The sequence below is a fragment of the Eutrema salsugineum genome, unplaced genomic scaffold (genome assembly GCF_000478725.1).
Source record: "Eutrema salsugineum unplaced genomic scaffold, Eutsalg1_0 scaffold_16, whole genome shotgun sequence".
Lineage (NCBI taxonomy): Eukaryota > Viridiplantae > Streptophyta > Magnoliopsida > Brassicales > Brassicaceae > Eutrema > Eutrema salsugineum.
Genome location: NW_006256858.1, coordinates 3,907,734 through 3,928,638, shown reverse-complemented (window position 1 = coordinate 3,928,638; position 20,905 = coordinate 3,907,734). Strand labels below are relative to the sequence as shown.

Sequence of the window (20,905 nt, the reverse complement as noted above, 5' to 3'; positions counted from 1 at the left end):
CTCAAGTTCTTCAATTTTAGAATATCTTTTCTTTTGTAATTCCTGTAAATGGTTGCTATGTTTTTTTTATAGAGAGAATAGATCCATGGTTTGCTTTAAAAAAATAGGACACAGATCATGAGCTTTTTTTTATAATCAAATTTTATAACTTAAATAAAATAAAATAAAATTCTTGGCGTTGGACCTAAAACTGAATACAACTAAAGAGGAAAATGCTCAATATCCATCGAAGGAAAACCGGTTTGCGCCATTCTGATCCCTCTGAGTAAACTCTTTGCCTTCTCTTTCTCCTGAAAACATGAATAAGTATATATCAGGAAACTCGATCCTTGTAAACTAATTGTTTGCTATGGTGAAAAATGGAGGCAAATAAATACTTACAGGGCCACTATAATCGAGAAGACGGGTGCAGTACACTTCTGCTTCTTCAAACTTCTTGTGGGTTTTGAAATGTGTGGCAAGAAAAACCAAAGCCTCAAACATGTTTGGTCCTTCTAATCCTTCAGCATCCATTCTCTCTAAATCCTTCTCGAAGTAGAACGCAGCTTCTTCATTGCGTCCAAGCTTCTGGTGAAGCTTCGCAAGCTGATTAAGTGCTATTCCTTCCGTGTCAGTACAGTTCACAGCTCTTTTGTAACACTTGATTGCCTCTTCAAGCATGTACAGCTGTTCCGTCTGATAACATTTAGCCATGGCTATCCACAACCGAGAATCGTTTGGAAGAAAGAATATGGATTTCCTGAAATAGTGAAGTGCATAGAAAGGCATCCCCATCATCTCATATGCTTGTCCTAAACCATACCAAGCTCGATAGTCACAAGGGTTTATATCAACAGCTCGTCGATACGCATCGATGGCAGCAGGAGTGTTCTTCATCTCAACATATTCATGGCCCATAAGAGTCCACGCAGATAAGTACTTCTTGTTTAGTTTCAAAGCTCTCCTGAAGTACATAACTGCTTTCTCATGCTGCCCTTTTAAACTGTAATAGTTGCCAATGATGCAGCAAGACTCAGGTCTGTACTTATCAGTTAAAAACACCTTGTGCGCAAGGTAACTCAGCGCAGCACAGGCTTCTTTTGCGTACAGAACATTGGAATACAAGTCCATATCTTCCACACGATAGGGATCATTTCTCAGAAGATCTTCAAACATGATCTCAACCTGGTCAAATTCCCTAAGACTATACTGAGCTTTTGCAGTTTGAGCTTGGATGTAATTGCTAAAACTGAAAATACCTTGCAGATAATCGTACTTCGCCAAGGACTCAGTGTGCATTCTGAGTTCTTGATAAGCATTGGCAAGAAAAAACTCCTTCATCCAGTGATTGCTTAGATTAAGGCTATTCAAGATTTCGATCGAAGTACACAGAGACTGCAGCTCTGACCAGGCACTCCAGTTCCATGGATAGCTGTTCACAGACTCCACGAGACTGGCACGAGCAAGACTCTCATTTCCTTTTTCCTTAAGAACCACACCATACAAGTACAATCCAAACGAGTCAATTGCTCCGCTCCTCTTCAGGGCTGATAATTCCCTCTCCAAAGATACCAATTCACGGTTTATGGCATCACTCTTACCCAACGGGCCTTCAAGTTCTATCATTTCTTCCTCTTTCCGTTTTTCTCCAGCCTTCATTGAATCGAAAACTTAGTGAATGGCATGTTACAGAGTGGGGCATATATAAGACCTCACAATAAAGATAATTTCATAAGAAAATTCTTGTCTTCAAACAGGAAGAACAATTTCCAATTAAGATGCACACCCTAAGAATATCTGGTATCCATGCAACATATTTGTGACTGGTTTATCAGGGCTTACTCTAAGTTTATTAAAACGTCATATCTTGCAATTATAAGCAGCTTACGGGCCAAGGCCAAAAGAATCTTCAAAAACACATTGAAGCCACCTTCTAAAAAGAGCATTCCACTAAGCCGAATCAAAAGGAAGTGAAGGAAAAACAGAACATACCAGATAAAGGGCATAGCAACGCAAGAACACTGATTTATTGCTCATTTGATCACGAAGCACATGGGAAGCCCGTCTGTACTCTCGACAATCAAAGTAAGACTTTGCTAATAGGTAAAGGTCACCATCAATCACTTCATCTTCTTCAGGGAGAGGAGTAACTGCTTGAGAGAAGCCAACGGAAGGTTGTGGTGTTGTAATAGATTCACTAGTACTGAACCTTCTCCGGATGCTAGAGCTTCCTCGCTGGAACCTCGTATTTGAAGGTGTAAAATTAGACGGGTCTTGCTCTATCCCCACTAGCTGCTCTCCTGCCCTGCAATAATGAAAGCCAAGGAGAGATGTCAGATATGGAGCTGGCTAATTGTTCATCACCGTTGGATTACAGTGCGAGTACAAAAAATGAAAACTTAACTCATAATTCACAAATGTGAATGAGCCAAAATCAGAAATTACCATCAAAAGAACACATTTTTTAAACATTCGAATCAGTGTCGAACTCAAACTTGGACACAAATCTCAAATCAGAACACAAAACCCACACAACCGCGTGTCAGTAATCCAAAATTTGAATGTATCCGCTACCAGATTCGCGAATCGCGACAACAGTGAATTCGAAAAAGAGACAATTTTTGATTAATTAGCAGTTTACCCATGATGAGAAAATAGTTCAATCCAAACGGAAACTGAAGAAATTTCCAATTTCGATCAAACCAATGCAGTAGTGAGCTCGAAAATTGCAGCAAAGAGAGAGTATGCATAAGATTAGGGTTTTTAAAGAAAAGGAACCATTTTGCGGCGGAGTATAAACAACGGTCGCTAAGCTGTCGAATAGCCGCACGGATCTCGTTGCGGCAACTCTCTTTGGAGACCATAGCAGAAGCTATGTTAAGTGAAGTGTTGAGAAAAGAATCGAAGAAGGATGAAGAATCTGTTCCTCGTCGTGGAGAGATTTCAGAAACATCGCGCCCTCCATCCAATCATTTTGAAATTAGAGAGAGAAAACGTGTTTCTTGGGCTCGTTGATTGTTAAAATTGGGCTTCAAAATAGGCTCAGAAAACGTGTTTCTTGGGCTCGTTGAAAAGTTTATATTCTAAGCATAATTTGTCACGTTCTCAACCAGTTTTTCTTTGGGAAAAAACCTTAAAAATACTTCACTTTATAAACATTTGCTAGAAAAATACCCAGACTATTAACGCTATCTGAAAAACACCTAACATTGTTTTGGCTACCTATTTAATACCCGAACATTCAAAAACCATAAGTTTGACTCCCCATTTTTAACTCTGTTTAACCGTTAATACGGTGTTAATTCCCTGTCAAAAACCTTAACAGCAGGTGTTTAATTAGCGATGAAAAGACATTAAGTAACCCTGGTTGAGAAATAAGTTGTCTTCTTCTTCCCCAAATCGATTAAAACTGTAAATCCTCAGAAATCTCTTCCTCTCTCTCGATTTCTTCAGCCAAAATGGAAAATTCATCCTCATCGGCGACCTCATTCAACGCGAGCTATAACCAGCTGGACGTTCCTCTTTGCCACTGCAGAAAGCCGACGAGAATGGCCCAGTCATGGACAGATGATAACCCTGGAAGGGTGTTCTTCAAATGTGACACACATGGGTTTTCAGTGTGGGCGGACAAAGAAAAACCGTTTGGTTGGCAGAAGCTTCGTTTGATTGAAGCAAGAGAGCAGATACGGCGTCAGAAAGAGGAAATCCGAGCGCTTAAAACATCTCTTCGAGAAACCCATGTAAGCTTATCTTCGAACTCACCAAATGTTGATGCTGAAATGTTTGCAGAGGAGAAGAAGAAACTTGAATTTGAAGCAATGGCAGCAAAAGAAAGAGAAAAGCTCCTGCGCCAATTTGTGGTTATTTCATGGGGAGGATTCATTGTTGTCACAACAATGATACTCACCATGGTGAAAAAGTAGCTTTGATGTAGCTTTGGTTTAGGTTTTTCTGATGTTCTTATTGTTCTTTGATCTATCCGATGTTCTTAGTTTGTGTTTTGTTGTTCAAGGATTTGTGTTGTTGTTTTCATTGTTCTTTTGGTGTAATGTTGTTTTTTTCAATATGAGTGGTACTTGTAGCTTAATCGAATGACAAGAAAAGTAATACCAATGACAAGATCAAACTTGTAGCATAATCGAATTCCTTACATAATGTAGCAAACAACAACTGAAGACACCAAAAGCATCAAACTTGTAGCATAATCATACACTAAAAGCATCAAACTAAAGACACCAAAAGGAAGACCAATCCTAAACCCAAAGATCCAAAGTAACGAGACAACATTGTCAAGCTACAACCAAAAACATCAAAAGCTAAAACCAACAAGCAATTTCTAAGGAGAGGGTTGTCGATAAGGACCCATCACCTCCGTAGCATTGGATCCCCATACATCAAAGACTCGACCAGTGAAAGGGGAGATGTAGCAACCATAACCTCTAGGAACCGGAGGCTCACGGACACGACCACGGCCACGTCCATGGCCACGTCCACGGCCACGTCCATGGCCACGGCCACGTCCAGTTGATGCACTTGGTGCGCTTGAAGGATGTGGATCAACTGATTCTTGTGTAGAAGTCGATGGTGGCTGCGGCTGTGTAGAACTCTGACCACTCCTCCTCCTTTTTGGAGCATTTTCAATGCTCCATTGATTATCCTCCTAGTACATGATCATAACAGAAGATATTTACTATAGAACATTAAACAAAAAAGTCAAAGTAGACATAACCAAGCTTGATACGTACCTGTGTCTTTCTAGGCCTTCCTCTTTTTCGTTTAGGACCTTCAATGAAAGTAGCATTTTTACAAGTGCCTATGTTATGACCAGTTTGCTTACAGTTGCTACATGTTATAACTCTTCCTCCTCGTGTGACCTTTGTCGGATTTGATGCTGATTCATGAGGCTCTTTTATCCTGTTGTACTTCCTCGGACGGCCTGACATTCTCCTTTTTTCAGGAACTTGAATAGGATCTTTGCCTGTCTTGAACCAGAATCGCTCACCATTCACCGGCTTAGTGTTGTCTTTATATGTGTCCTGCCACTTTGTTGTCAAGTAGTACTCATCGACATAACTACAACACAAATAAAAAGAGAGTTACATCACACATATCTAACAAAATGGTAAACAGTTAATCAAATTTTATAACTTACTCTTCAGGGTCACGGTTTAGCTCAGATATAACATGAATAACGTGGCTGCAAGGAATTCCAGTGATATTCCACTTGTTACAAGCACAATGCTTGTACAGAAGATTCACCTCATAGCTGCAATCATATTGAACAACCTCATACAAGTTCTCACTGCTAAGAATAACTGAATACGTCTCGCTCTCAACTCGATTTTCCTCAAAGAGCTCCATTATGTTAGGTGGAAACCTGCTTTCACATTTTCCTGTCATTTCCTTCCTCCGAGATACACGCTTCATAGAAAGCCTTCTAATCTCTTCAAGCATATTAATCAAAGGCAATTTGCGAGCATCTTTGATGGTTCTGTTGAAACTTTCTGACAGATTATTGCAGACATCATCACATCTAGACTGTGTACTGAAAAAAGCCTTGCACCAAGTCTTTGGATCCGTTTTTAGTAGGTCTTTACATGCCACAAGATCAAACTTTTCCAAAGCTTCCTTGTTAAACTCAAAATCCCCATGCGATGTGTTCTTTGCAATCGCCCAGAAGTAGTTTTCATACTCTTCCATACTATAGACCTTTCTCCAGTTGGCAAAAATGTGTCTAGCACAATGCCTATGCTCCGTTTGTGGCAGGAGATCCGCAATCGCATTGACCAAGCCTTTTTGTTTGTCAGATATGATACTATACCCACTACCTGTCCCTAAATCCAGTTCTGACTGCAGTTTACCAACAAACCAAGCCCATGACTCATTATCCTCAACCCTAACAATTGCCCAAGCAAACGGAAATATCCTATTATCTGCATCTCGGCCAACAGCAGCTAGAATCTCACATTTGAGCTCCCATTTCATGAAAGCCCCATCAAGACCAATAATTGGTCGACAATTACGCTTCCAACTATCCCTAAGCACGTCAAAACTGATATAAAATCTGTCAAATACCAACTTACCATCAGGCCGAGGGAGTGTCACAATCTCGGTTGAAACAGCATTAGACCGTCGTAGCTCATACTCATAATCCCACAGCTTAGCAAACTGTTCCTTCTGTGTTTCAATGACCATATCAAAAGCTAGTCTTCTAGCCTTAGTGCATATCCACTTGGAGACAGAGAGATTGTACCTCATCATGATCTCATCCTTGATGTCAGTCCACTTTATACCTGGCCTCCGTCTTGCTTCATCTTTAAACAACATAGCAATCGTACCCTGTTTAAGCATTCTTGCTTTGCTACTCTTCATGTGGTTATGCTTATCCACATATGTTTTAACCATCCACAATCCTATCCTTTTCTCTACCGAGCAGTAAATCCTCCACTTACAACCCTTTTTTGCACAAATTGCTGCATACTTGTTTTTATCCCACTTGTTTTGATAAACATCATAGTTGGTCTTCAGAACATACCTCAGTAGCTGCTCTTTAAACTCTGCGCCAGACTTGAATGTCTGCATCAACCACAAGTATGGAGGCAACTCCTTGTTGTAGTTCTTTCTTGAAGTCTCTCTCTCCACTCTGTTGAAATTATCCCATTCTTCATCTGTGTCCTCAGCAGGATCAGAATTTTCTGGATCCCTACATTGTCTTTCAAACTCAGGAACTTCATCAGCATTGGGCGCAGGCGGTTCAGCAGAATGTGGAGGCTGGTTTTGAGATTTTGGATCAAACGCACCAGACTCATCATTATGAACTTCATTCATAAACTCTTCAAACCGAATATCATTGATCCCTTCTTCTATAACTTCTTCTCCTGTTGCCAAGTCATCTGGGTGTGGGTTGTCAACACCTTTATCATTATCCGCATCACCACCATCACTCTCGGCTCCACCATCACTCTCGTCTCCTTCCTCCTCCTCGTTTTCTTCCTTCTCTCCTTCCGCATTCTCTCCTACAGGTTCACCTTCACTCTCGACTCCATCATCACTCTCGACTCCACCCTCACTCTCGGCTCCTTCCTCTTTCTCGGCTCCTTCCTCCTCGTCGATTCCTTCCTTCTCTCTTTCTGCATTCTCTGCTACAGGTTCACCCACAGTTTTCTCAAGGTAGACATCTACTTCTCCTCCTACAAGAGCTTCAGAGCACATCTTCATTAACTCTAAATCAGACAAGAGTTCATCAATATGCTTTGCTGATTCCAAACTCTGATGCGGGAGCTTGTACCACAACCGTTCATACTTCTCGCAGTACTCATCAAAAATGCTCCAACACATGAAATCTGGATCGACGACTAAACCCTCCTCCACGGATTCTCCACTGTATAACCGGTTCCCATCCTTTATAGACATACGCCCTCTATAATGCAAATTTACTTTGAAAGAATCACTGCATTATCAAACAGAAAATTAGTGAAGACACCAAAAGTTCATAAACGACACACACCTAAACCCATAATTCAACCCAAATTTCTAAATCCTTAAAACCATACCTCATTTCGCAACTCTCGCAAAATCACTTCCTCCTATTGACAGACGATAATCTCTTTCCGATGATCGAATTCGAAGTCGTTGTGATGAAGATTGATTTAGGTTTTTCAATTTGGGGAAAAACAATGGATTTAGGGTTTTCAATTTGGGGGGAAATCAGTTCGACTTCTTCCTCGACAAAGGGTAGTTTTGTTTTTTTTTCTTTGATTAAACACGTGCTGTTAAGGTTTTTGACAGGGAATTAACACCGTATTAGAGTTTCCGTTTAACAGCTAAACGGAGTTAAAAATGGGGAGTCAAACTTACGGTTTTTGAATGTTCGGGTATTAAATAGGTAGCCAAAACAATGTTAGGTGTTTTTCAGATACCGTTAATAGTCTGGGTATTTTTCTAGCAAATGTTTATAAAGTGAGGTATTTTTAAGGTTTTTTCCCTTTTTCTTTTCAAACTTTTTATTTCGTGATGATATGTAAAGCTACGACTTGACATCGTAAGACTGAAAAGCACTATTTGTAGTCGTCATGAACATATAAAATAAAACGGATTTAATTAATAGAGATTAGAGAACATACCAAAGTGACATATTGTTGAGCAGCCGTGGTGAGCATATCGTCGCATGAAACGGTTCTTGGGCAAGCCATCTCCACTGCGGCTTTCATTTGATAGATCACAGGAAACCCACGAGCCGAATTTGCGTTACTAACTGCATCGGAATGATGTTGTGTTGTCTAACAAGGTCAATGCGTCACAACCCTTTTTAAGATACAAAATGTATTATTTAACAAAGGGAAACAAATGGGTTATTAGTCATGATAAAATTATATTTAAGTTGATTTAAAGAAAGAACTATATTATGAACTATATGTATAAATAATTTTTTTCATGTTTTTCCTTTTTTAAATTATATGATAAGGTTGGAATTAAAAATATGGGAAAAACTATGATGAATGGATGGATTATGGTGAGCTTATTTCATTCATATCTTATATAAAAGGAAAAATTATGTAAGTTTAAAAGATATATGTGACATTTCTGGTATATTTTTTTATATTTTAGTAGATATGGCCAATTTCTTTAATATTTGGTTTTGGGGGGGGGTTCATAATTGTTATGATTTAACGGAATGAACTAAGAGTGATTGGGTATAGAACTACGGATATTTCGGCTTTTCTCTTCTTGTTAGTATCTGGCCCAAATGAGGAGCATTAGATGTGAGAGATAGAATTCCTCCTTTTAACTCGGCATAAACCCTAAATTTATTTTCCCCTTTTTCTTGGCCACGTTCTCTCTCTCTCTCTGTCAATGGCCTCACAAGATCAAGATCACCATCAGGTACATGATATTGTTAGTCTTCTTTTCGTTGATTCTCATCAGAATGCCCACTGAAAAGCATACGAAGAGGGCTCTAACGAATCTGACGAGGATGGCTCTGACGAGGATGGTCATTAAATTTTTAATTCGGGTTAATCTTCGTTGCTTTTTAGACTTGTAGTGGGCAATGTCGTATGCATAAACAATGGAATTTTCGGGGGACAATATAACAAAGTCAGCAAAACTCATATATTCAAATATCTCGAGTTTGATGATAACTCTAAACGGCTACAGGCTTGCGTATTACATGTCAAATATTGGCTGGATAAATCAGACAAGATAGTGTCCAGCACTCAGAGTTGTGCCTAGACTTATAAAAATCCAAAGCAAAGGTAATCGTAAGTTTTGAAAAAACTAGAAACAAAACAAATTGATTGTGCAAGAATTGGTCATGAAATTTTAATCATTTGTCTAATTTTACTAAACTATATAAAACAATAAGTATGTAAAAATATTGGCCTTCCAAAATATTATGAACTCAAATATTCAAAGATATGCCAAATGGATTTGTTTATCTAGTTTTTAAATTAGGTATATAAGAAAATTCATCTATAATTGAACCTAAGTCTTTGTAGTAAATCAAATTTATATATTCGTAGGATGAAAAATTTAATAAATTTTTAAAGTTTCACAAAATGCAGTTTATGAACCAATTTGTTTTTTTTTAGTTTTCGTCATGTGCTTAACAAAAGTTACTAAGTACTAATTATTAGCAAAATAACAAATACCACAATATGCAAACTGGCTAATCACTTTATTAAATATAATTTTTGATATTAAACCAGACCAAAACTAGCCTAACTTAAGATATATAGGTGATTTCAAATTGTAATTTAGAATATATATATAAGTTTTTCATTTACTTTTGAATAAATATGGTAGTACACTTTGCACTATGTAGTTTTTGCTTAGTTTGTTTTTTTCAACTTATTTGTTTTAATTTAAAAGCTAATTTATAATATAATGTTTGATTAAAAATAGAATATGAAAAATACGATCATGATCACTAACAAATAACAACATACAAATTCTCCATAAGCATCTTATCCAATTAGTCTTCTTAATACAAAATAGCCACTAAATCAGAATTTGCTTTTGCCATAATCAATTTGTTGAAAAAAAGATTGTATAACAAAATATAAATTTACAAGTAATATTAATTATATTTTTTTACTGTTTGTTATGAATGAAAAAAAATAAACACGTAGTTTTTTTTTTTTTGTCGACCAAATTTTCATTAGATGAAAAGCCCAATTAAGGGCATCTCCAAGAGAGTCTTCATTTTTGAAGATCCAGAAACTTCAAATTTGAAGTTTTAGTTGTTTCTCTCCAAGAGTGACACTTCAAATTAAACTTCAAAAACTTTATACTTTGCATTATACTCCTTATTTTTCAGCATAATTAGTTAAACTCATTAAATAATATAAATAACTATAAAATATACATTAAAAATTACAGATAATATTAATTAATTAAACATCTTTAATATTATAAAAAACACACAAACATAATCAGAAATAGCAAATAGAATACTAAATTATTCACTAACATTGTTTCCGTAATATTCCTGTATATGATCAATCAATGTCTTTCGAAGTGATAAATGTGCTTCTTTATTTTTTATCTGTAGATTACGAGCTAAAAATTATTGAAAGCGGGTATACTCGTGAGTTTATTCGATCTGAACAAGCAAAAATTATACAAAAAAGAACTCAAGAACAACAACAACTTCCAACTCCAAATATATATGGACAATATTTTGGTGGTTTTAGAGGTTCATGATCAAATTTTCCTGATTATTAGTATTGTTGTAGCATTTTAATTTGTGTAATATTTATGTGTGCTTGTAATTTTTTTATAAGAACTTTATGTTGTATTAATAAATCTGTATGATAATATTATGTTATATTTATATGTATTTGTAATTTATTTTTTGTAAAGTTTTTATGTGATGTTTTAATTTAAAGTTGTTTTCTTTAATTTGAAATTACAATTATAAAATATATATATGAAATAATGATTATATATATTATAAAATTAAAATGATAAAGAAACATAAATAAAGACATTATTTATAAAGATAGTTAATTATAAGGACCAAAATGCAATAAAAATATGAATCTTCAAATTTGAAAATCTGAATAGTAAAACTTCAAATATAGAGTGTCACTGTTCAGATCTTCAAAATTTGAAGATTTGAATGCATAAAACTTCAAATTTGAAGATATGAAGTGTCTCAGATGCTCTTAAAGGCAATACAGAGTCAATCGAAGCCCAATAAACCATAAAAAAAAAGATAAGCGTTACATGCAAAGAAACACGTGTTAGACACACGTAGAAATTAGGTTTAATCGGGAAAGTTCGCCGTCTTCCACCAACGACATCACGGAGAATGAATTTCCGACGAGATTTCTTCTGAGAATTGCAAAAATCGCCCTCCAATCTTCGATTGCCCAGCTGATAAGATGATGATGATTAGCTCTTCTCGACATCATTTACAACTTTGGTGAGAATTACTAGCAGCTTAACTTCTCCTAAGAAAGAGATAAAGTTAAGAAGAAAAAGTGCCCCGTGATAACACGAGAGACGCCGAGATGGAAGAAAACAGTGGTGCCGGCGATCCACGATTCACCTTAACACCACCGCCGAGCTTAATCAGACACCATCTTTTGATCCTTCCACAGTTTTCGCTTGTTCTAATCCACGAAGCTTTACCGCCGCCGCCTAAAAGAAGCTCTGAGAAAACTCGGATGAAGCTTTCAGCTACTCGATCCAACATCCAAAAGAGGGAAGCTCCACATGAACCTAACTCATAGGTCCGTTGTTGATCTAATCAACGATCTGTGAAGATATTACTCCCACATAAAGGCATGGTCGAGGAGGCTTTGGATCAGAAAAGATCAATCGATTACAACCAGGATCTTCAATAAAACCTGTAGAAAAGGATAAAGAAAACAAAAAACAAAATCCGAACAAGTCGGAATATTATTATCCGAACAAAGTCCGAAGATTATTCTCCGATTAACACGGAAAAAAAACCGATCAAATGATCGGATTGGAGAGAAAAAGTGCACTCTCTCTCTGAAAGATAGGGATGAGAGAAGAGAGAGAGGAAAAAAACTCTCAAATGCGTAGTTTAAATTATAGTATAATATATTATAAAAATAAGCTTTTATAAGTATTTTATTAAAATTAGGGCTTAGACCAATGTTCTGCCTTTGCATCTTTTTTTCAACAAATTGATTATTCTTCTGGCATATGATCAACGAGATCCCGCCTGGCACTGGAAAAGCTTTCTGAATAATAATGTTCATAAAGATGAGGAAGAAGATGAAAGAGAGAAACTTGGTTAAAGAAGGAGGTTGCAGCTGGATATAAGTGGGTGATAAGGTTCATAAGTTCTACGTAGGCGATACATCACACCCAAATGCTCACAGAATATACAATGAATTGGACCGGTTGATTAGAGAGATAAGACGTTGTGGATATGTTCCTGATACGGATCTTGTTCTTCACAAGCTAGAGGAAGAGGATGGTGAGGCAGAGAAGGAAAGATTATTGTTTCAGCACAGTTTACGGTAAGGCTGTTCAAGAACTTACGGGTCTATGAAGATTGCCATAACGTGATGATATATATAACGACAATTTCTGCTTGAGGGATTGTATTGATAGATTTGAATCGTTTTCATCATTTTAAAGATGGGAGATGTTCATGTAATGACATGGTAAGATTTAGCATATGAGGCAATTCTATGGCTATATTGAAAACAGTCAATCCAAATTTTAAATGTTGTAGTGAACTAATCACAATATCTTTAGGGAGAGTTTCAGATTTAACCCATATTTCAAAGTCAAACACCAAACTAACCTCGTTTTTTTCTCTCTTCAACTTTTGCCATTTTCTCACAATTTTATCCTTTCCACTTAAACTATTAACGAAAATGCCATTATTCATCTATTATTTCGATTTTTCTTTAATTTGGCTAAAGTCTTCTTGGACCTTCTAAATACCTTTTAATTACAAGAATGCCATCGTCTTCAATTTCTTCAACCACCATGAACAACCATGAAAATGGAATAAATGCTTCTCAACCAATTTTAAAGCTGTAATAAAACAAATATCTAAGCTCATTCACTCATAACCTTGCTCATTCTTTCATAATTTCTTCTCCAAAACATATGGGCAAAGTTACAATGTTTCGCGCAATGCTTTTTCGGTGAATTCTAGTTACTCGACACATGGGTTGTTTAATTTCGGTGAAATCTTGAGTTCTGGGTGGATAAGAGAAACTTAGGCGAGCTCAATTTTGTTAAAGGTAATCCTCACACTTCAATTTCTCCACATTTCAGTTTTTATATCGCGAAAGTAGACTTCTCGTGAACTATACTGAAGTCTATGAGTCAACATAAGGTCATTTTTGCAATTGACTTTTAAAAAGTAGACTTCATTAAACCTCACGAGAAGTCTACTCGATATCCTTTGATAACAAAAAAAACATAGTAGACTTCATTTGAAGGCTTTAAAAGTCTACGAAAGAAAAGAGGTTATTTTTATAGTTGACCGTATTTTGACTTTTGGATTTAGACTTCCTTATGAAGTCTACTGTTTACGTCTGCATACGAAGTCTACTTTTAAGTTACTTTTGTAGTTTGACCAAAAACGTATAGGTCATTTTTGTGTTTGAGTTCTGTTTTTCAAAAATAAAAAAAAAATTACAAAAATTCCAAAAAACTTCAGTCTTCACAAAGAAGTCTACAAAATGTAGACTTCTTTGTGAATTCTACTTATGGTGTTCGTTTGAGTTAGAAAGAATCCTTTTTTGAGTAGACTTTATTGTGAAGTCTACTAAAAAAATTCAATTGCAAAAATAACTTATTTTGTTCCGTAGACTTCTATTTAAACAGTAGACTTCAAAAGTAGACTGTCAGAGAAGTCTACTCTTACATGAAGTCTACAATAGAAGTCTACTGTGTTAGTCAATGCATCGGTCAAATGTTAAAGTAACCTTTTTGACTGAAGTCTACTCCTGAAGTCTACCGGAGGAAAAATCAACAGATTGGTCAATTGCAAAAATGACCTTTTTTTTAGTAGACTTCATTAGTAAACTTCTCAATGAAAAAGTAGACTTCTCCTCCAGTTTACATTTGAAGTCTAATTTAGAAGTCTACTTTCCTATGTTTTTTTAAAAACGCGTTTTAAGCAAATGTATAAACTATTTTTCAAATTTTTTGGTTTAGAATTCCTTCTTAGTAAGTGATTGAACTACCCAGTGAATTTTATCTTATTTCATTAGATATTTATTGTTGAATCAGAAGTTTTGATTTTTAAGGTACTTAGCTTATAAAAGTAGACTTCTCCTCCAGTCTACATTCAAAGTCTGCCTTAGAAGTCTACTTTTTGACGTTTTTTTAAAAACGCGTTTTAAGCAAATTTATAAACGCGTTTTTATTGTTGAATAAGAAGTTTCGATTTTTAAGGTACTTAGCTTATCAAAGTAAACTTCGTTGTGAAGTCTACTCTTGATACAAAAAGTCTCTATGCAGTGTTTGCTAATATGGTTTATATGCTTATTTTTTTCAGAGATTGTCTCAAATTCCAGTTGTGTACGGTGAGTGGAAGATTGAGGAGAATTCATGGCATTTTGTTGTTGACATGGGCAAAGGTGGAAGAATTTGGTTTTTGAACGATGGTTGCACCTTGGGGCAGCTTACTGAGATGGCGCGAGATGATTATAACTTGGGCAAGAAGACTGAGATCATCGAGTTAACCTACGCACTACCAGTATCAATGTTGCAAACTATGGCTCCAGATACACCTCCAATGCATGTCACCAATGATAGACAAATTTCAAGCTTGATTGCGTTAAAAAGAGTGCATATGTTACGTCTTTGTGTTTCCAGTCGAGTGGAGATGGATACTGAGGAGAACCAGGAAGGATCAGATGAAGATTTAGGTGAGGAGTCTGAGGAAAATTCAGAACATTCTACCGATGATGAGGCAGACAGTTCTGATGTGAACGAGGATGGAGAAGATGTCGACTATGCAGCTTACTCTGACGGAGAAGATTACAGTGTCTACGGTAAAGTGAAAGATGAAGATGATGATGAAGATGAAGTCTGTATTGAAAAGGTCAGAAACCGATATGGTGAAACAGGGAGCACGCCCATGTCATGGTCTGATAATATATATGTTAGGGCAAGTTTCCCTACAAAAGAGAAGTTGTTATCAGAGGTTAGACTGACTGCGATAATGTTAATATTTGCTTTTAAAACACAGAAATCTACCAAGACCCTGTTTGTGGCTAAATGTCGAGTTGAAGGATGTGCTTGGATGGTTAGAGCGAGCGTGAAGAATGATGCATCCACTTTTTGGGTGACAAAATATGTGAAAGACCACACATGTTCAATAGCCCATCGAATGGGTCACCGTGGGAAGTCTACTCCTAAGTATATTGGCAAACTGTTTATAAGCCATTTCGGCATCATTGATGGACTTACACCAGAACATGTCAGGGTTTCAATGAAGCATATGTTTGGCATCAAGATGGATTACACTACCTCTTACAGATCTTTGATATATGCTCAACAATTGGTCAGGGGAACAGCTGAAGATGGATATGCGAGTCTCCCAGCTTACCTACATTCAGTGAACAAAGCTAATCCGGGAACTGTATCAGCTCTTCATGTAGATTCGAATAACAAATTCAAATATCTATTTCTCGCATTTAGAGCATCGATTGCTGGTTTTCAGTACATGAGAAGAGTTATTGTGGTTGATGGATGTCATCTAACAGGGAAATATGAGGGTACTTTGTTGGTTGCCACCACACAAGATGGAAACTTTCAGATTTTTCCTTTGGCCTTTGGAATTGTTGATGGTGAAGATGATGCTTCATGGGAATGGTTTTTTTCTAAACTGCGTGAATGTGTCTCAGATGGTTATCCTTTGGTAATAGTTTCTGACAGACATATTTCATTAAGAAAGCTTGTGAAACTATTTTTCCATGGGCAAAACGAGGGATATGCTACTACCATCTACAACATAACATAGTAACAAAGTTTAGGGGGAAGTAGTTGTTGTACTTGGTTAAACGTGTGGCTTATGATTACAACTCTATGACTACAACCGGTACATGGCGGAGCTGAGACAGATCAAGCCTGACCTTGCTGACTATTTGGAAGAAGCCGATGTCTCTCTTTGGTCCGAGTTCATTTTGTTGGAGACAGATACAATATTAAGACTAGCAATGTTGCAGAGTCTATAAATGCTGCACTTAAGAAGGCTCGTGGCTATCCCATTTCATTCCTCTTGGATTTCATACGAGAGAAGCTCGGTCGGTGGTTTTTAAAACGCAGAGAGGATGCTTTGAGTCTCACAACACATAATACTCGGGGAGTGGAGTATTTACTGGCGATTCGTGGACATTATGCAGATGCAATGGAGGTGGACCGAATTGACACTTGGAGATACTATGTGAAAAGAGGAACCAGGAATTATATTGTTGATTTGGAACATGGAATGTATGAATGTGGTGTGTTTATATCGAGAAGATCCCATGTTCACATGCTATTGCAGCTGCATTAGCGGGTGGGATAGCTGTGGATTCCCTTTATGTCCGACTTACTCAAAAAACTACTTGTTTGCCGCATACTCTGCCAACATATATCCTCAAATTTCAGAGATCCAAGGAGGCCCAACATTAATATGTCTGCCACCAGACATTCGCCGTGCACCAGGCAGACGGAAGAAGTCTCGGTGGCAATCATGGCTAGAAATTGCTAGGAGGAAAAGCAAGAAGCCAAGGAAGCTGCACAAAGTATACAACTGCTCCCAATGCAAGCAACCTGGTCATACCCTACCGAATTGTGTAAGTTGAGCTAAACTTATCTAATAATGTTGAAATTTTTATTTAATCTACTTAGTCGTCGAAGATTCACCAGGAAAATAACAAGAAGGCTCCGGAATAGGAAGACAAAGCATATATTGTTCTCAAAGAAGTCTGCTATGGAAGTCAACTAGGGAGTCTATTGGGGAAGTCTACTGTCGAAGTCTACTGTGTATGTGATATTTTGTTTACGGTTATGTTTGAAACGACTTCATATATGTAACTGCTTTAACGACTTTAATGTGCGTATAACCGTTGTACCTGTTTGTGTACTGTATTTCTGCTTATAAATTTGATAACACCGGATTTTGACAATTTTTATGGATCATTTTAATATCTTTTACAGGTGTTTTTACTCCATTTTCAAAGGTTTTCAAAGGATTTCTATGTTTCTGGATTTTAAAAGACTTTTCAGGTAATTTGGGATAAAGAGGCACAAAATGGAACAAAAAGACTCTTTTGGATAAATGCAGACCGTCAGAACTCTCATGGAGAGACGAAGACCTTCTCACCGTCTGATCACTCTAAAAATTGGACAACTTATAGAAGAATCAACCAGCTTTCAAATGCACTTGGTTTGGAGACATTCCAACGGTTGGATCTCAAGATATTCCATTAGCCCCGGAGCCACGCGGAGTCGGCCAGCAACTCACGCGACCGCGGCCAACAAGCTATTTGCCGCGGTCAGAAGCTTCCCGACCGCGGCCAACAAGCCAATTGCCGCGGTCACAACACTCCCGACCGCGGCATTCAACCTCCGACTTAAAGCCCACTTATCTGAAGCCCAAAGTCATTCCCAGCCTCAATTCCGGAATCCTTGAGACCATGAAGTATTGGAGACTATAAATACATGTCATTTAGGTTGTTTTTAGAGAGAGCTTTTCATACTTTACAGAAACCCTTTTCCTTTAGCCGTTTTTATGAGATTTTTGTAGAAGATTGTTCAAGTCCGAGTTCTTCAATAGAGAAGCTTTCTTTATCTCTTTTCTTTGCTGTTTTTCATTACTTTTACTAAAACCAATGATGATGTCGAACTCAGCCATGTCTGAGTAGATCCCGAATTGGGCTTAGGGTTCCCGAAAGGGGCTCTCATAATCGATTAAGACATCTAGGTTTATAGATCTGGGATTTTGACCTGTTCTCTGTTTATTCTTGTTCTTATTGCATGTATGCTTGATTGATCACCTAGTATCTGATCTAGATAGTTAGTGTTGCGAAAGTTTTCATTAAGTATCAACCCTAGAATGAAACAGGCGATTTTTCCGTAGGAGTGGAAACCTACCTGCGGCGAGATCGTGAGTATTGACGAGTCTTGTGCAGCTCTTGCGTTCTCTCCCTTCCAGGGCCAGAGTGGAAACCTACTGGTCAGGGTTGCGAGAAACAGTTGGTTATGATCACGACAGTGACGTAGTCATACCGCCGTACTCTAGCTCTAGAACCCATATATTGTTATCCGTCAATCCCAATCTATCTACACTAATGTTAAAACCGATTATGATCCCTTAGAGTTCCCAAAAGCTCAGCATTTTTAGTCATAGTTTACAATTCCATCGATTTTTACTTGCTTTCTTAGACCTGCATTTCAATTTCCTTAGTTCATTATTTACTTGCTTTATTTACCTTTCATGCGATATTTTACTTGCCTTATTTTTGTTTAGTTCGATATTGTACTTATTCCATTTGCATTTCATTCGATTTTCTTTACCTGCTTTTTAGGATAGATTTATTTGCTTTCTTTTGTTTTAGTTTAATTCGCAAGAAAAACAACCAACCTTTAAAACCAATTTAGTCTAGACATAAAGTTAAAAACCGTAGAAGAATACCAGGCACACAAATCTCTGTGGATTCGATCCCTAAATACTACAACTGATTAGTTGTGCACTTGCGGCTTTCATTTGTTTTGTTAAGGGTAAAACTTGTTTCCTCACGTAGTTGACACGAGCACGCATCAAGTTTTTGGCGCCGTTGCCGGGGATTTGTTTCGCTGCCTTTTGCTATTTTTCTTGTTTTAACTTCTGTTCTAGACACCTGATCTCTAATTCTTTCTTAAAGTTTTTCTGAACTATCTTTCCCTTCTTTTGTCTTTCTTTGAATTGCATGAATACCAGGCGTAGACCTGCAGGAGACATTCCAATTCTAGACGAGATAGACAGACACGAAAGAGAACTTCGAAGACTTAGACGAACGCAAGGAATGGCCAATGACGACCAGCCTGGAGATCCTATTAATCGAAATTTAAATATGGACCAAGAAGGGTCCGAACATGGAGAAAACGAAGAGAATGATCACATAGAAGGTGATCATGCTCGACAAGATGGAGAGGAGGATGAGGTTCTTCCAAGAAACCACCAGAACCGAGAGAGAGAAGGACGTGAAGACCTTGATCCACCTATCAATGTAGCCGATGGTGACCACCCAGCAATGCAGCCGAATGAACGCGTTCATTGCCCCATTCCGCCAGCAAATCAACACTGAAGACAAGCCAGGAACCATCGCATAGCTGATTTTGATGCACCTACTCAAAATTTTCAGAATCGATCTGCGATTCAAGTACCATTTCCAAACCGGAATGAGTTTGAAGTCAAGCCTCAAATCATCTCATTGGTGAAGCAAAACCAGTTCCATGGAGTTCCTTCTGAGCACCCAATGGACCAAATCCAGGAGCTGATCGAAAATACAAAAAGGGTTTTGAACAACATTAAAGTCCGAAAGAAGAATAAAGGGAAGAAGACGGCTCCTCAAGGAGAAGAAGTAAAACCTCCAGCAACCGGAAGTAATAAAGGCACATCAAGTGGAGTGCCATTCAAATCAGCCTGATTCCTCATGCTTACGTTTAGCTAAACGACTTAAAATAAAAGCGCTTAATGGGAGGCAACCCATTTAGGTACTCTTTCTTTTAATTTTCTTTTCCCTTTTAGAGTTTATGCTTTCTTTTTCTTTTTATGTATTAGGTATTTTATAAAACAAAAAAAACACAAAAAATCAGAAAATTAGAAAAACCAATAAGAAAAAGGTAGGTCTTTAGCTGCTCGGCACGGCAAAGACGAGAAGATTGGACAATAGGCCGCAGGAGGAAGACCCGCGGTCGCAACAGACCTGACCGCGGCCAAGAGTGCATCGACCGCGGCGCCGGAAATGTGACCGCGGCCGAGCCCTCAGCCACGGCCTCCTGACCGCGGCGTTGGAAATGTGACCGCGGTCTCCTGACCGCGGCCGTTGGTCGTTGAGATGATTCCGCGAATTTCTGCCGTTTCCCGGTGTTGCCTGTGATTCCCGGTTTTGCCTGGTGATTCCCGGTAAAACCCGAAATGTTCCCGGTAAAACCCGAAAAGATCTCCCGTAAGTTTTAAACTTTCCTAATGTGCAAACGAGAAAAGGTAAGTTCCCGTAAACTTAAAAATTTCCAGAAATTTTCCGTTTTTGCTTCAAAAACGCTTTTTAAAGAAAAGAAACAACTTTTTGGATCAAAACTCTTTCTTCTCTTCTCTTCCAAAAGACTTAGAGATTTAGGAGAAAGAACACATTTTCAATTTTTCAGCTTTTTAAGAGATTTTTGGCTCAAACCTCACTCTTTTTCGAAGCTGATTTTAATTCTGCCATCAATTCTCTCTTTCCAGCAAGGTATGAACCTCAAACTCACCATTCTTACTCGATTTTGAACTTAGGGTTTTCTTTAAAAACCCAGAATCTTGGTCTATTGATGGTGGAAATAGCTTGAGAATGATAGATTATCCATTTAGGTTATCTAAAAATCGATTTTAGCACCTAGCTTAAGAGGAATTGAGATTTTTGAAATTTGGATTCTTCATGCTTCATAAAAATCGAATTTGGAACAGCAAAATTAATGAATTTGATTTAGTCTTGTGTGATTAGTGATTAGTATTGGGTAATCTTTAGAATTCACATGGAAATTGCTCATAAAAACCGATTTTTAGAAGATTTCTATGTTGAGAACATCAAAAATCCGAATTTAGTCATGAACTACTTGATTTCTCTGATTTAATATCAATTTTGTTTGCTAATAATTTTAATTAATCTCTTTATACTAGTATTAGTATAACATATCTTAATGTGTTAAAATTAGCATCCAAAATTCACTCTTTTTCCAAGAATCATTT

General features: G+C 37.4%; 2 protein-coding genes across 2 annotated transcripts; one reads left to right on the top strand and one right to left on the bottom strand.

Annotated features, from left to right (window-relative positions):
* Positions 1 to 75: 75 nt before the first annotated feature.
* Positions 76 to 2,924, bottom strand: LOC18020988 (anaphase-promoting complex subunit 8). Its single transcript, XM_006404230.2, has 4 exons — positions 2,758 to 2,924; positions 1,972 to 2,284; positions 382 to 1,632; positions 76 to 290 (listed from the first exon to the last, which is right to left on the bottom strand). Exons 1-4 carry the CDS (start codon positions 2,841 to 2,843, stop codon positions 201 to 203), a joined length of 1,740 nt encoding a protein of 579 aa, XP_006404293.1. The 5' UTR covers positions 2,844 to 2,924; the 3' UTR covers positions 76 to 200.
* Positions 2,925 to 3,437: 513 nt separating this feature from the next.
* On the top strand, positions 3,438 to 3,902 carry LOC112087834. Its single transcript, XM_024157851.1, has one exon. The coding sequence runs from the start codon at positions 3,438 to 3,440 to the stop codon at positions 3,900 to 3,902; it is 465 nt and encodes a 154-aa protein (XP_024013619.1).
* The last annotated feature ends 17,003 nt before the right edge of the window (positions 3,903 to 20,905 follow it).